At 55.4% G+C, this 12,855-nt stretch overlaps 1 protein-coding gene across 2 annotated transcripts; it reads right to left on the bottom strand.

Annotated features, from left to right (window-relative positions):
* Positions 1–85: 85 nt before the first annotated feature.
* Positions 86–11,623, bottom strand: RILP (Rab interacting lysosomal protein). 2 transcript variants are annotated; one of them, XM_080984153.1, is made up of 8 exons: positions 11,329–11,623; positions 10,543–10,666; positions 7,354–7,475; positions 6,928–7,119; positions 6,516–6,667; positions 4,890–5,012; positions 3,872–3,961; positions 86–2,437 (listed from the first exon to the last, which is right to left on the bottom strand). In XM_080984153.1, exons 1-8 carry the CDS (start codon positions 11,599–11,601, stop codon positions 2,272–2,274), a joined length of 1,242 nt encoding a protein of 413 aa, XP_080840279.1. In that variant the 5' UTR covers positions 11,602–11,623; the 3' UTR covers positions 86–2,271. The 2 variants fall into 2 exon arrangements, with proteins under 2 accessions (XP_080840279.1, XP_080840278.1); XM_080984152.1 differs by having other exon boundaries at positions 6,928–7,125; positions 11,329–11,616.
* Between the last annotated feature and the right edge of the window lie 1,232 nt (positions 11,624–12,855).

Below are 12,855 nucleotides of genomic sequence, written 5' to 3'. Positions count from 1 at the left end.
GAAAAAGGGCAAATGGCCAGCTATAGCAATCCATGGATGCTGCTATGTTCTGCTCCCCGCTCATTGATTCAACTAGCAGCAGCTGTCAAACTAAATTGGTTTTATTGTATGCACAAAGCCAAAAACGCATGCATTTCACAGCTGGTTTCATAATCACTCGGCAACCTTACCCTATTTTGGCTAAGGTGTGTTGTGCCACCATTGATAGGTAACATTAGATTGGTCAAGAGAAGACATTGCAGCCACGCTCCCTTGCAATGAGGGTTTCCCTCCAGACGGTCAGTATTTTGTGAGGCAGATCAAAGCACAAATACAGGTTCACACAATTACCAGGTATGAAAGCACTCTGCTGCAGCTGACATTTTTGCTGTTGTTTAAATTGACTTCTTGCAATTAGGAAATCAATAGAGAATCATGATGTGGGATGAACAAATGATTAACAGATGATGGCTGCCAGGCAGATCAGGAGGGAGGCTCACTGTCGAATCACCGCCCCACAAACAAATCAGAATTAATCAGAATTCAGCTGCAATTCCTGCATTGCAGGGAGCTGGAATTGAGGACCCTTTGGGTCCCTTCCAACTCTACAATGAAATGATTCTAATGGTTAAATAAAGAGTAGGCAGAATGTGTTCTCCACATAAGTTTGGGGCAAGGAAATCAGAAAGGACACTGTATAAATAAGTCATTTGGAGGGGCCCTAAATTTGGAGGGAATCCTGGTGACAGTGTGAGGATCCCCCCCCCCAAATACACACACTTTCTGCAATGCCCCCAGCAGCCCTTCACTCATCTTCTGCATTTCACCAATGGACTGAGCTAGAGCTGATGTAGTCCAAGGCAGCTTCCTATATGATTTAATTAATTAATTAACCTGCCCATCATCCTAAGGTCCCAAGGCAGGCTGCAACAATTAAAACACAATATATATATATATTTAAAAATACAGCTTAAAACAACTTTCCATCACAGAAATAACGTGAGTTCTAAAAATGTACATCTCCAAAATGTCCAAAGAATCCAGGGGTGAAGAAATGAACCTGCAGCCCTGTCCAGTGGAGGTTCCAAGCGCACCTCTGCTGGGAGGGAGCCCCCACAGCTCAGGGTTCGCTACCCCTGGCAGCCATCACCACCCCAAACCTCTGAGGCCCCCCCCCCGCCAATCATTGCACCTGGAGGGAGGGCCCATTCCTAACGCAAAGACCAGTTTCTTGACTAATCGAGAACCCAGGTCACCCCTTGTAATAATATGTGCATGGACTTCCGGCCCACCTTCAGGTTATCACCCTTTGTACCTCCATCCCCTTCATTCAGATTTGGGTCAGAGGGCAGGCTTTGGGTGGCAAATGGAGAGCAGGCCCTTTCTTCTGGGGGTGCAGGTGGCACCCCAGTTGGCCAATAATAAACCCCCCCCCGTTGGGGCTGGCACAAATTTAATAGTTTCTCAGTGCTGGAACGACACCATGGGATTCTCCTGACCTTTAACGGGACGATGTGGCCCCACTCCCCCCCCCCCCGCACGTCTCCGCCTTTCACTGGCTCCTGCTTTATTCGCTTTCAAAGGCTGACATTTTAATTGCAATGTTTGTTAACTACCTTGGGGATCTTCTTGTGCAATATAAACACATCTCTCACAAAAACAAATCACATTCCCCAAACGTGTGCAAATTATACTGAGGAAAGTGTTTTAGGTTTCAAACTGTGTTTCACGGAGTCAGGGAGATTTTGAGGCATGGTTCTAAGGGCACTTTCCTACATGAGATTCCAGGTTCAAGCGTGTTCAAAGCAGTGCTTCCGCCTGCCGTTCATACATCAATGGCGGTGGGGGGGGGCAATGGGGAAGACACACTGAAAAGTCCTTGAAGGAGCCCAGGCGAAATCAGCCCCCCAGCAAAGCTGACGGGAAAAGCAGGTTCACATCCCCCCAGCTCTGCAAGTCAGCTATATCAGTGCACACACGTTCTTCTAAAAACAGGGAGCTTGCTTCCCCTGCCAAGCAGAGCACACTATGCAGGAATAAAAACCTCTGCGCCTCTCTCCTCAGCACCAGCAGACGACTGCCAGAGACACCTCCGAGCGGCTGTGCTGCAGGCCTGGGTTCAAGCGGGACTCTGCAGAGTCCCAGGAGAGGAGCCTTCTGCAAGGCTGCCTCCCTCCCTCTCCAAGGCTGGAGCTGTTCCCGCAAGCCAGGCAGCGACCTCTGTGAGCCTGCCGTCTTTGTGGGGTCAGCCCGGACAGGGCGCTGTTGTGGGTTCGGCCAGCAGCGTCTGGCTCAAGGGAAGGGCGAGGGTCCACTTGGGGGGCTGAAGCTGCAGGAGGCCTCCCTCCCTCCCTGCTCCTCCTCAGGACCCACATCTTGAGGGTCAACTATCTCCCAGGCTCCAGGGCAGTCTTCTGGCGAGTTGCTTTTGCTCCTCCCACGGTACCAGAGGCCAAAACTGCAGGCAGAGAGAGAGAAGAATGAGAAAGAGAAAGAGAAGTGGAGTTTGGCAGAGGTCAAGAAATGCCCCACAGAAGAACCAGAACATTCGCTTTTGAGTGGAGTTTTTGCATCTTCGATTGATTTCACTGCTACCATTTACAGGATTATTAGAGTTTGTGATTGCTGGCTGAGATTTTGTGTTTTTTGTGTTTCTTTTTTGTGTGCTTTGTTGTACATGTTAATTTCTATTTTGATGCTGTGAAACCACTCCAAGTTCTCATGCAGAAAAAGAAACATGATATAAATAATAGACTGATTGGTTGGGTGAGAGTTTGGAGGCAGAAATGCCGGGTGTCCAGCCCATTCCCCCAGCTGAGGTCATATGGGAAAGAGGACACCTCTCACCCCCTAAGAACCATCCCAGGAGCCCCACAGCAGCCGGGTGAGGCCAGAGGGCGCCCATCTAGTCCGGCCTCCTCTGCTTGCAAGCAGGACCTGAAGGCAACAGCTACTCTCCCCGCTTGCAATTCCCAGTATTCAGAGGCATTGACTGCTTGTGCTGCCCATTACGACCAGCAGCCACTGAGAGAAGAAGAAGAAGAGTTTGGATTTGATATCCCGCCTTTCACTCCCTTTGAGGAGTCTCAAAGCGGCTAACATTCTCCTTTCCCTTCCTCCCCCACAACAAACACTCTGTGGGGTGAGTGGGGTTGAGAGACTTCAAAGAAGTGTGACTGGCCCAAGGTCACCCAGCAGCTGCATGTGGAGGAGCGGAGACGCGAACCCGGTTACCCAGATTACGAGACTACCGCTCTTAACCACTACACCACACTGGCTCTCACCCTCCAGGGTTACTGTGGGAATCAAAGGGGAGCGGACAACCATGCATTCCTCACTGTGCTCCCGGGAGCATATATAGGAGGATAAATGTGGGATATAAAAATAATCTTTGTTTTTTTTAAAAAAGCAGGTATAAAACTGCTAAGGTTGTAGCATGATTAAGCCATCCCTGAGAACTCAGAACAGCTTTCCCTAACCAGATTCCCTCCAGATGTTTTGGGCTGCATCTACCAGGCAGCATAGCCCCACAGCTGGGGGTCCAAAACATCTGGAAGGCACCAGGCTTGACAGGTTTGTAAATGCAAAGCCATCCTTTGCAGGCTCCTGCCTCTTCTCCAGCCGCTGTGATCCTGCTCCACTCAGGCTGATTAAACTGGAGGCTGCCTTCAAATTAAACCTGTTTAATTCTGAATTTAAGATCGCCATCTGCCGCCCAGCGGCTCTCCTCCTGGTCCTCCTCCTGAAGGCTCTGCAGGCTTGGACTGGCTGGGGCCGGTTTGCTCTCTGTGTGCAAGCTGTCCTGCTGCCCGGCTGCTCTTCCGGAGACGGGTGCCCCTACCTCTCACTCCAGCCAAAGCAGCCACCCCTCTGCCAAGGGGGCTCCACTTACAAGCTCCGGATCTTGGACTCAGGGAGGCGGCCGTCCACGCAGTCCGAGCCCGTGGGGGACGCCAGCCACACGCCCTCCTCCTCTTCGTCGCTGGGAAGAGAAAGGTCAGGCCGTCAGGTCTTTTGCCAGTGGGGCCCGAGCACAAACTGGAACTGGAGGTTTGCACAGCCAAAGCAGGTTGAAGAAGCGCTTTGTCGCCCGAGCACAACCGATTTCTGCACTGCAGGGGGTTGGGCTAGATGACCCCTTGGGTCCCCTCCCAACTCTGCAATTCAGTGAAACCAGCAGAAGAACCTCCAGAGGTGTGCACAGCATGACCCAGGCGCCTCCTGCTTTCAGCCAGGGCAATGGGGTTGTTTTTTAAAGAAGGGTGGGATATAAATTTAATTGACGACAATAATAATGTGTACCAATTTGATTCCCTTCCCATCTTTATTCTTTCCTTTCTCCTTCTGTGTTGGAACTCCTATTTGGGGACTTCCCTGGCTTTTTTCTGGCCCATGTAGGACCAGTCTGGATAGTTAGCCTTGGTGAAGACTTGACGTTTTTATCCCCAAAGAAGTTTTTGATTGAGTTTCCACTGAAATGAGGCTGCATTTTAATGTATTAAAGTTGTATTTTAATCTTGTTTTTTAAGCTGTATTTCAATCAATTGTTTTTATATTTGGTGTTAGCCTCCCTGAGCCCGGTCTTGGCTGGGGAGGGTGGGATATAAACTTGACGCTGGACTACAGCTCCCATCGTCCCTGACCATTGAGCTGCTGGGAGTTGGAGTTCAACAGAAACCGGAGGACCACAGGTGAGCCATCTGTGAGGAAGTGTAGGATAGACTGCCCTGCTCAGCAAGACATTCTCAGTCCCCAAAAGTCAGTCCCAGGCAGGCCTGTCCCAGTGCATCCACAGCGACCCACTGCCAGGAGCTCCCTCAGCCACTGGCTCTTCCTGCCAGTGTCCCAGGTGGGCCAGACAGACACTGGCCCTGCAGGTATTCCTCAGGCAGAGGCAGCGGGAGACTCACCTGCTCAGGGGCTCCTCTGCTGTGCCCAGCATCTTGGCCCGGATCTTCCTGCGCTGCTTCTTGATGGTGGATTTCACGGCGTCCAGGAGGAGGCTGGGAATCCGCTCATCATTCAGCAACTCCCTGCGGGGGTGAAGAGAGGCAGGAGAGTCTCAGGAGAGCCTTGGAAGGAAGGAAATGGACTCTTCCCACCAAAGGGAGGCAGAAGGGCCTGCGCCTCCCTCCCACCCAGGGATCTCCAGGGCTCGGGAGCACAGGATTTGGGACAGGGAAAAGGAAGGACTGCTTTGCATGGCTCATTGTGAAACTGTGGAACTCCCTTCTGCAGGAGGCAGTGATGGCCACCAACCTAGATGACTTTCAAAGGGGATTGGACAAGTTCACAGAGTCTCAGGCCATCCATGGCTACTATCTGCAATGACTGACATTATTGATTTAACATTCCTGTTGAATTTGTAAGTTGCTTTGAGTCATTTTTACTGCATCTAACAACGTTCCAAACACCTGTGACCTTCCAGATCAGCCTCTCTCAACCTGTGGGTCCCCAGATGTTGCTGAACTACAACTCCCATCATCCCTAGCTAGCAATGCCAGAGCTTGGGGATGATGGGAGTTGTAGTCCAACAACATCTGGGGACCCACAGGTTGAGAACAGCTGTTCCAGATGATCCTGAGCTCCCACAGTCAGCAGTCAGGGTTGGTGGGAGTCAAGAAGAGCCCACAGCTGGATCAGGCCAAAGAGAGTCCATCTAGCCCAGCCTCCTCTCCTCACAGTGGCCTGCCAGATGCCCCCATGGGGAGCCCAGCAGCCAGCAGGACCCGAGGGCAACAACACTCTCCCCACTTTGGGTTCCCAGCCACTGGCACCCCAGAGACATTTACTGCCTCTGCCCCTGGAGGGAGAACAGAGCCCTGGTGTTTAGAAGCCTTTGATAGCCCTCTCCTGCTCCTCCTCTTTTAAAGGCACCCAAGTCAGTGGCCATCCTTACATCTTTGAAGCCACTTAACTCGGGAGGAAGTTGTGGTTGCACAAGACCTGGCCGGCCACAGCTTCCCCACTTCTTAATTTAAGGTAAAGGTAAAGGGACCCCTGACCACTAGGTCCAGTCGTGGCCGACTCTGGGGTTGCGGCGCTCATCTCGCTTTACTGGCCAAGGGAGCCGGTGTACAGCTTCCGGGTCATGTGGCCAGCATGACTAAGCCGCTTCTGGCGAACCACAGCAGCGCATGGAAACGCCGTTTACCTTCCCGCCGGAGCGGTACCTATTTATCTACTTGCACTTTGACGTGCTTTTGAACTGCTAGGTTGGCAGGAGCAGGGACTGAGCAACGGGAGCTCACCCCATCACGGGGATTCAAACCACCGACCTTCAGCAAGTCCTAGGCTCTGTGGTTTAACCCACAGCGCCACCTGCGTCCCTTACTTCTTAACTTACAGGAACCCAACTCTTGGATAAAACTGCACATCCCTCTGCTTAGGGATTCGATCCTCTAAGAGCAACTGGCCAGTAGGACCACCTGGCTTCCCCCTCCCTACACCCAACATAGGATCATAGACATGGAGAGTTGGGAGGGACCCAAGGGGTCATCCAGTCCAACCCCCTGCAAAGGCAGGAATAAACTGACCGCTGGTAATAGGCCAACTCCTCTTGCACCAGGAACAGGCTGGTCTTGAGCTCGTTGCGCTCCTGCAGGATCTGCTGCAGCTCTTCCTTCGAGTAGGACCTCCTGCCCTGGCCGCTGCCAGGAAGCTCCTGGCCAGGCACCACCTCCTGGTCCTGCGAGAAGGTGGGGAGAGGTCAGGACCCCCATCCCACTAGCCCGGCCTCCCGCAGACCACCCTCTCTGGAGCCCATCGAGGGGGGTCCACACAGGGCAGCCATCACCAGCTTAGTGCCACCCAGATATTTTGGACATCTGGGCTGATGGAGAGCACCAGGTTGCCACAGACTGGCACAATGCAAGGCTATTACTGTAACCCGCCAGTATGCCAGTATTTTCACAAGTCGATACGTAGTTCTGGGTTACATCCTCTCACCGTGGCGCTAGTCCTCAAGGCCTCTTGTGCTGCCCCCGCAGCCTTGCTCAGCCTCTCCACTTCTTGGCGGGCCTCCAGCAGGGCGCTCTCCAGCTCCCCCTTCCTCTGGAGGGCGCTCTGTAGCTGGGCCTGGACGATGGCCAGCTTGCGGCGAATCTCCTCGTTGACCGTCATGAAGCGGTTCAGCTGCTCCTGCAGCTGAGGACACAGGCACTGTGTTGCCGGGGGTTGGGCTGGATGACCCCAGGGTACCTTCCAACTCTAGGGTGCTATGGCCCATAGTGCCAGCCCCACACTGGGGAGGGGGAAAGGGGCCCTCGCATGCAGGACACAGCGCTGCTCTCACGTGCCGCAGGAATGGTGCTGAGCGCCTGCCGGTCCCCTCCAGGCCAGCCCCTGTGCCTGCCCACCCTCACGTCCCCTTACCGCCTCAGTGTCCCGGGCCTTGCAGAGGATCTCGTGGGCCTGGGCACGGATCTCATCCCGCTGCTTGTCCACCACCTCCTTGAGGCGCAGCATCACCTCCTTCTCTCTGCGCTGGGTGCTCTCTGGACAAGGACGAGAGAGCTGAGTGGCGCCCCTGGGCGGACAGTCACAGCACCCACCACCCCCAGCTCTGACAAGGTCCTTGGTTGCCTTCATAGCCCCAGACACTCTTCCTGACCTGGCATTTGCCCATGGCATTATTACTATTATTATTATTATTATTATTATTATTATTATTATTATTCATGTGTATCCCACCTCTTCCCCAGACTCAAGTTGGCTTCCACAAATGGAAACAACTACACAGATAAAATCCAAAAAGCTAAAATCACATAAAAGAAATGCAATCAGGCCTTTTGTAAAATTAATATTTGGGAGAATTTTGGCCGGTGCAAGTTCTCCCTGCGCTCAGATAACTTGCGTAGATCTCCAAGAGCAGCCGCCACCAAGAAGCCCCCCTGTGAAGGTGGTGGGACTGAGACAAGGGCCTCCCCCAAAGATCTCAGAACCCAGGTAGGTTCATATGAGGGAAGAGAGGCTTTCAGGTGTCCCTGCCTCATCCTAGGAAGCAGTCAGGCCATCAAGGGAGGCAGCTCCATCCACCTCAGCTGGCCCGTCCATCCATCCCCCACCCAGCTACTGAACAACCAGCCCAGGGCATGGTCTTGCCTGTTGGCTTCCTCCCCTCCATCCTCAGTCTCAGTGTCCGGAAGGACTCAACAAGGAGGATGGGGACAAAATTGGAAGGACTTGGCTCGGTCTCTCTTTGGGCTTGAAAAGGACATCAGAAAATCCTCCTGCCTCAGGCCAAAGGGGGCCATAGAAGTCCAGCTTCCTGTGCTCACAGTGGCTGACCAGGTGCTTCCAATGGGGAACCCGCAATCAGGATTGGAGCACAAGAGCCCTTTTCTGTGGCTTCCAGAAACTCTCTCTGACTGCAGAGGCAGAGTAGAGCCAGAGTGGTTAGTAGCTGTCAATAGCCCTTTCCTCCTCCTCCTCCTCCTCCTCCTCCTCCTCCTCCTCCTCCTCCTCCATGGATTTTTCTAATCCTCTTTCAAACCATTCAGGTTGGTGGTTGGTCCTCACTGCCTCTTGCAGGAAGGAGTTCCACAGTGTAACTGCACTGTCCTTTCATCCTGTCCTGAATGTTCCCTGAATCTCCCTTCTCCTCGGTCTCGGGGGGGGGGGGCAGGGACAAAACTGGAATGAGATGCTTGATAAGAACATTGTGGGGTGGAGTGTGCCTGCCTCTCCCCAGAGATGCAATGCAGGGCAGTGGATTTGGCCGCAGGCCGGAGTGTGGAGACTGTGCCTCCGTCACTACAAAACCTGCCCTGTTTGTAGATCCATCCAGCTGTTACAAAACACCCTAAGCCTCCGTTGACCTCCTTCCAGAGGAAGCTGGGTCTGGGGAAAGGCTGCTCCTGTTGAACTCCGCACTGCTTGGGGGACTGGGGGTGACCGTGGATGGTAAACGGTTGAACAAGTGCACAAGCCTCCCTGCTGTGCTGACACACAGCCCAAGTTGCTGCTCAAAGCACCCAGTCCAGCAGCAGCCAAGCCAACGCCTTTCCATGGACCAGCTGAATGTCAAGGGTTTTCTCTTTTTCAAAAACAAGGCAAGGAGAAAGGGAGGGAGGGAGGGAGAAAGTGCAGGCTGCAAAGGAGAAGACAGAAGCGCCACTGTGTGAAGAGGGGCATCTCTGTTCCTCTCCTCTGCACCCACCCACTCATCTGGGCCTTGGCTTCATGGTCCCTGCAGGGACTTCCAGGCTCATTTACCCGGAGGGGAGAGAGCGCCCAGCCTCTGAGTCTAAAGGAAGCTTTTTCAGTCTGGGGGCCACATTCCTTCACAGACAACCTTCCAGGGTCCACAGGCCAGTGGTAGGCGGAGCCAGGAGCAAAAGTGGGCGGAGCAACACAGATGCAACTCCCACAGGGCTGCATTCCAGCCACACAGAGGGCAAAGACATCAACACATCCTCTCCAACCAGTCAAGCAAGAGAGATGTCACAGCTCAAGGAGACATTCCTCCGAGGACAGTGGGGATGAGGCCAGGGGAGGCCCATGGTCTGAGGGCCAGAGGCAAAGGCCTGGACAGCTGCATTCGGCATTTGGGCCTAAAAGTCCCCTCCCTTGTTCTAAACCCAAAGCAACAGTTTAAAAACTCAGAAGAGTGGTGAGGTACAAGAGTCAGAAGTCCTGTTCCTCCTTAGCAACAGGCACTAGCCAATAGCCACCCACACCCAGAGATGTAGAGGTCCAGGGTTGCAAATTATAAGATTATTGCACTATCTTAGAATGTTGTATAATCATAGAACCGGGCATGGCTATGATTATAATGACAGGACCCTGCACTTCTGAATTTACCACTACACTACTGCCCACAACTGCCCGGCTAAAGCAGGTGAGGGCAGCCAGTGGGTCTCAAACCTCCATTGTGTCTCAAGACAGACAGATGCCAGCCAGACTGCCCACAACATTCAGACAACTGCATTTCACACATTAAGTAAAGCAGGCCAGATTAAGGGAGGGAGGGAGGAAATTGTCATGTAAGAAATGCAACTGAATGCTGAAGAAATGCCTCCCTTTGTCACAGAAAAGTGTGGCATTCCTAGAATCACAGAATCATAAAGGTGGAAAGCACCCCAGGGGTCATCTAGTCCAACCTCCTGCAGTGCAGGAGAGGAAAAACCAGATCTCTCCATTGTCTGCAACCTGTGAATGCGACCTGCCCAGTTATTTGCACTATAGTTGCTTGCTCTTGCTCTGGGAGGCCCCTCCAGCCTGTCTCCTCGCTCTGGTTTCCTCCACACCCTGGCAAGCCAAAGGAGGAGAAAGCAAAAGAGAAACAAGGTGCACACGAGGAAGCCCTTAAAGAGGACAAGGTCTTGGGCGGTCCCGGGCAGGCAGCACGCGGCAAGTCATTAACCAGCTGGCAGCTCTGTCTCCCACAGCCACGTGGGTTGCATTTACACCAGTCACGAGGCAGGCGAGTTTCTGCCCCACCCTGGGAGATTCCCCCAGGCCAGGCACAACAACCCCACATGTCAGTCCAAGTGCCTCCTAAGGCACCTGAGCGTGGCTGGTGCAGTCCGTCCCCCCAATCCCGCCTCCCTTGCATCTCACCTTCCTGGGACTGGGTGCCTGCCAGCTGGGCCAAGAGGCGCTGGTTCTCTGCTTCAGCTTGGGCCAGACGGCTCTGCAGGAGACACGCTCTCTCCTGGGCCTCAGCCAGCCGCAGCTCCAGAGCCTGAGGAAGAGGAGGGAGAGGAAGCTGGACCAGGGAAGGCTCAGGGGCACGTGTGGAGAGATGGAGGCAAAGCGCTCTGTGGGCAGCTCATCCTGGGGGCTGTTTGAGGGCAGCCCTCTAGACATTGTGAACTGCACCTCCCATCAGGCACTGCCAGCCGGCAGGTTGGCAAAGGTTGTCCTGTTAGGAAACCTCTTGGCAACTGGACTCAGGCAGAGCCACTTCAGGCAGAGGACAAGGAGGCAGCTGGGACCTAGCAATCGCCCCCCCCCCCTTCTTCCCAGGGGCACAAAACCAGCCTTGGCCTCCTGAGGATCTAGAACTGGGGGCACACAGAGAGGCCCACGTGGAAAGTCCTGCACACAGCTGCTGAACCGACCTGGGAAGGGAGCAGGTGCCCCCAAGGAACACCCAAAGGTTCCTTTTTAGACGGAGTCTGCCCACTGGTGCATCCAGCGCAGTAGGTCTAGGGAAGGTTTGCTATTCCCAGCCGGCGCCCCCCGACCTCCCCAAGGTGCGCTTTGGCGCCCAGCTGCGCTCTTTCCCTCCCTCCCGTTTCCACTCGGACAGTGCCAGGATTCAGCCCTCGAGCGCGCCCGCCGGGCCTCTGAGCGCGTGCAGAGAGCCACCCTCCCACCCGCGAGTTCGGCCTCGCCGCCCACCTGTGCCAAGTCCCGCGTCGGGCCCGGCGAGGGCTCGCCGGCCTCCTGCAGCTGCCGGGCCCGGCCCGGCCCCTCGTCCCGCTCCGGCCCGCGGCAAGCCAGCGCTTCGAGGAGCTCCAGCAGACGCACCACCTGCGGCACCAGCCCGGCCACGGCGCCCGGCCCGAAGAGGCCCGAGAGCCGCTGCAGCTCCGAGCCCAGCGCCCCCGCCACCCGGTACACGGGCTCGGCGGCCGCCGGCCCAGGCGCCCTCCGCTCCGGCGGAGACTCCATGGAGCCAGCGAGCCGCGCGGGGCGCCGTCCCCGGAGTCCCAGCCGCCGCCGCCGCCGCCGCGCGCCTCGTCTCCTCTCCGGGGCAGCCGCGGCCAACGGGGAGGCGCCGCGCCGCTCCGCCCCCTGCCCGCCTCTCCGCCGGGGCGACTCGGGAGCGCAGAGAGCGGCGGGCCAAGGCGGCCTGGCTGGCCCGGGACCTGCCAGCGGACTTTGGGCTACTGTGACGGCGGCAGTGACGCAGCTCGGCCCCCGGGACTCCCTGCTGAGCCGAGGGAGGGAGGAGCACCCAGGGGGGCTGCTTCGGGGGGGGGGGCTTTTTCCTTCGAGGGAAAAGCAGCGCGGGGAGGATTTTTCTGGTGGTGCCAAAATAACGCCGTCCGTTTGTGCCCCTTGAAAGGGAGGCGCAGGCGGCAGGGCTGCCTCCCTAGTTGATGGTTCTTGCGTCAGTCCGCAAACTTTCCCTCCGAGGAGCTGAAGGGGGATCCCCTTTATCCTCACGACAAGCGAGGGAGCCTGAGAGAAGCGGCGACCTGCTCAAGGTTACCCCGTGAACTTGACGGCTCAGCAGGGGTTTCCAGTGTCCTTCGCCCAGGCCCTCGCCTGACGCTCTAACCATTGCACTGCACTGCTGGGGATTTCCTGGCAAGCTCGTCCTGTCCCACCCGGTGGCAGTTAAGGGTAGGCGGCCAGTGTTTCAGAAAGCAAAAAGCCTGGATGAGGCCCACCTCCCTCACCCAGTGTCCTGTTTCCCACAGCTGCCAGACTCCCCAAAGGGAAGCTTGCAAGCAGGACTCAGCGCAACAGCCACATTATTCCTGATTGCAGCTTCCAGAAACTTGTGGCGGCAGCTGCCTTCAAGTCTTGGCTTGCGGCCAGTTTCATTGCCCAGGGGAGGGTCCAGGCAGCAGGTGGCTTATTGGCAGCCCTGAGCACCTACAAGAAGTATCTGTGTGGCAGCAGCACTCTTCAACCATCTAACCCTGTTCAACATGCTCCGACTGGCAGCAGCTCTCTAGAGGAGTCTTTCGTATCAGCAGGAGGCTTTTAAGTGAGTTGCTGTTGGGGATTGAACCTCCTGCCTACCAGAGCCCCAGTGCTGAGCCTGCGCCACTCCGTATCTGAGCCTAGGAAGCTGCCTTATAAGTAACCAGTCATTGAGCGACTTAGCTCAGTACTGCCAACACTGGCTGGCAGTGGCTCTTGAGGGTTTCGGGTGGGCCAGAGGGACGGTCTCTCAAAGCACTACCGGGAGAT

Source organism: Podarcis pityusensis (genome assembly GCF_964106645.2).
Source record: "Podarcis pityusensis genome assembly, chromosome: 15".
NCBI classification, from domain to species: Eukaryota; Metazoa; Chordata; class Lepidosauria; order Squamata; family Lacertidae; genus Podarcis; species Podarcis pityusensis.
The sequence above is the reverse complement of the archived record's forward strand: the minus strand, read 5'-3'. Positions and strand labels throughout refer to the sequence as shown.

Bases quoted from the DNA above. Each gene is read 5' to 3' on its own strand.
- RILP (XM_080984152.1), bottom strand. From the start codon at position 11,601: ATGGAGTCTCCGCCGGAGCGGAGGGCGCCTGGGCCGGCGGCCGCCGAG. The intron at 10,667-11,328 runs GTGGGCGGCGAG...CCTCTTCCTCAG, and splicing joins CGACGCGGGACTTGGCACAG to GCTCTGGAGCTGCGGCTGGC. The intron at 7,126-7,353 runs GTAAGGGGACGT...CTGTGTCCTCAG, and splicing joins AGGCCCGGGACACTGAGGCG to CTGCAGGAGCAGCTGAACCG.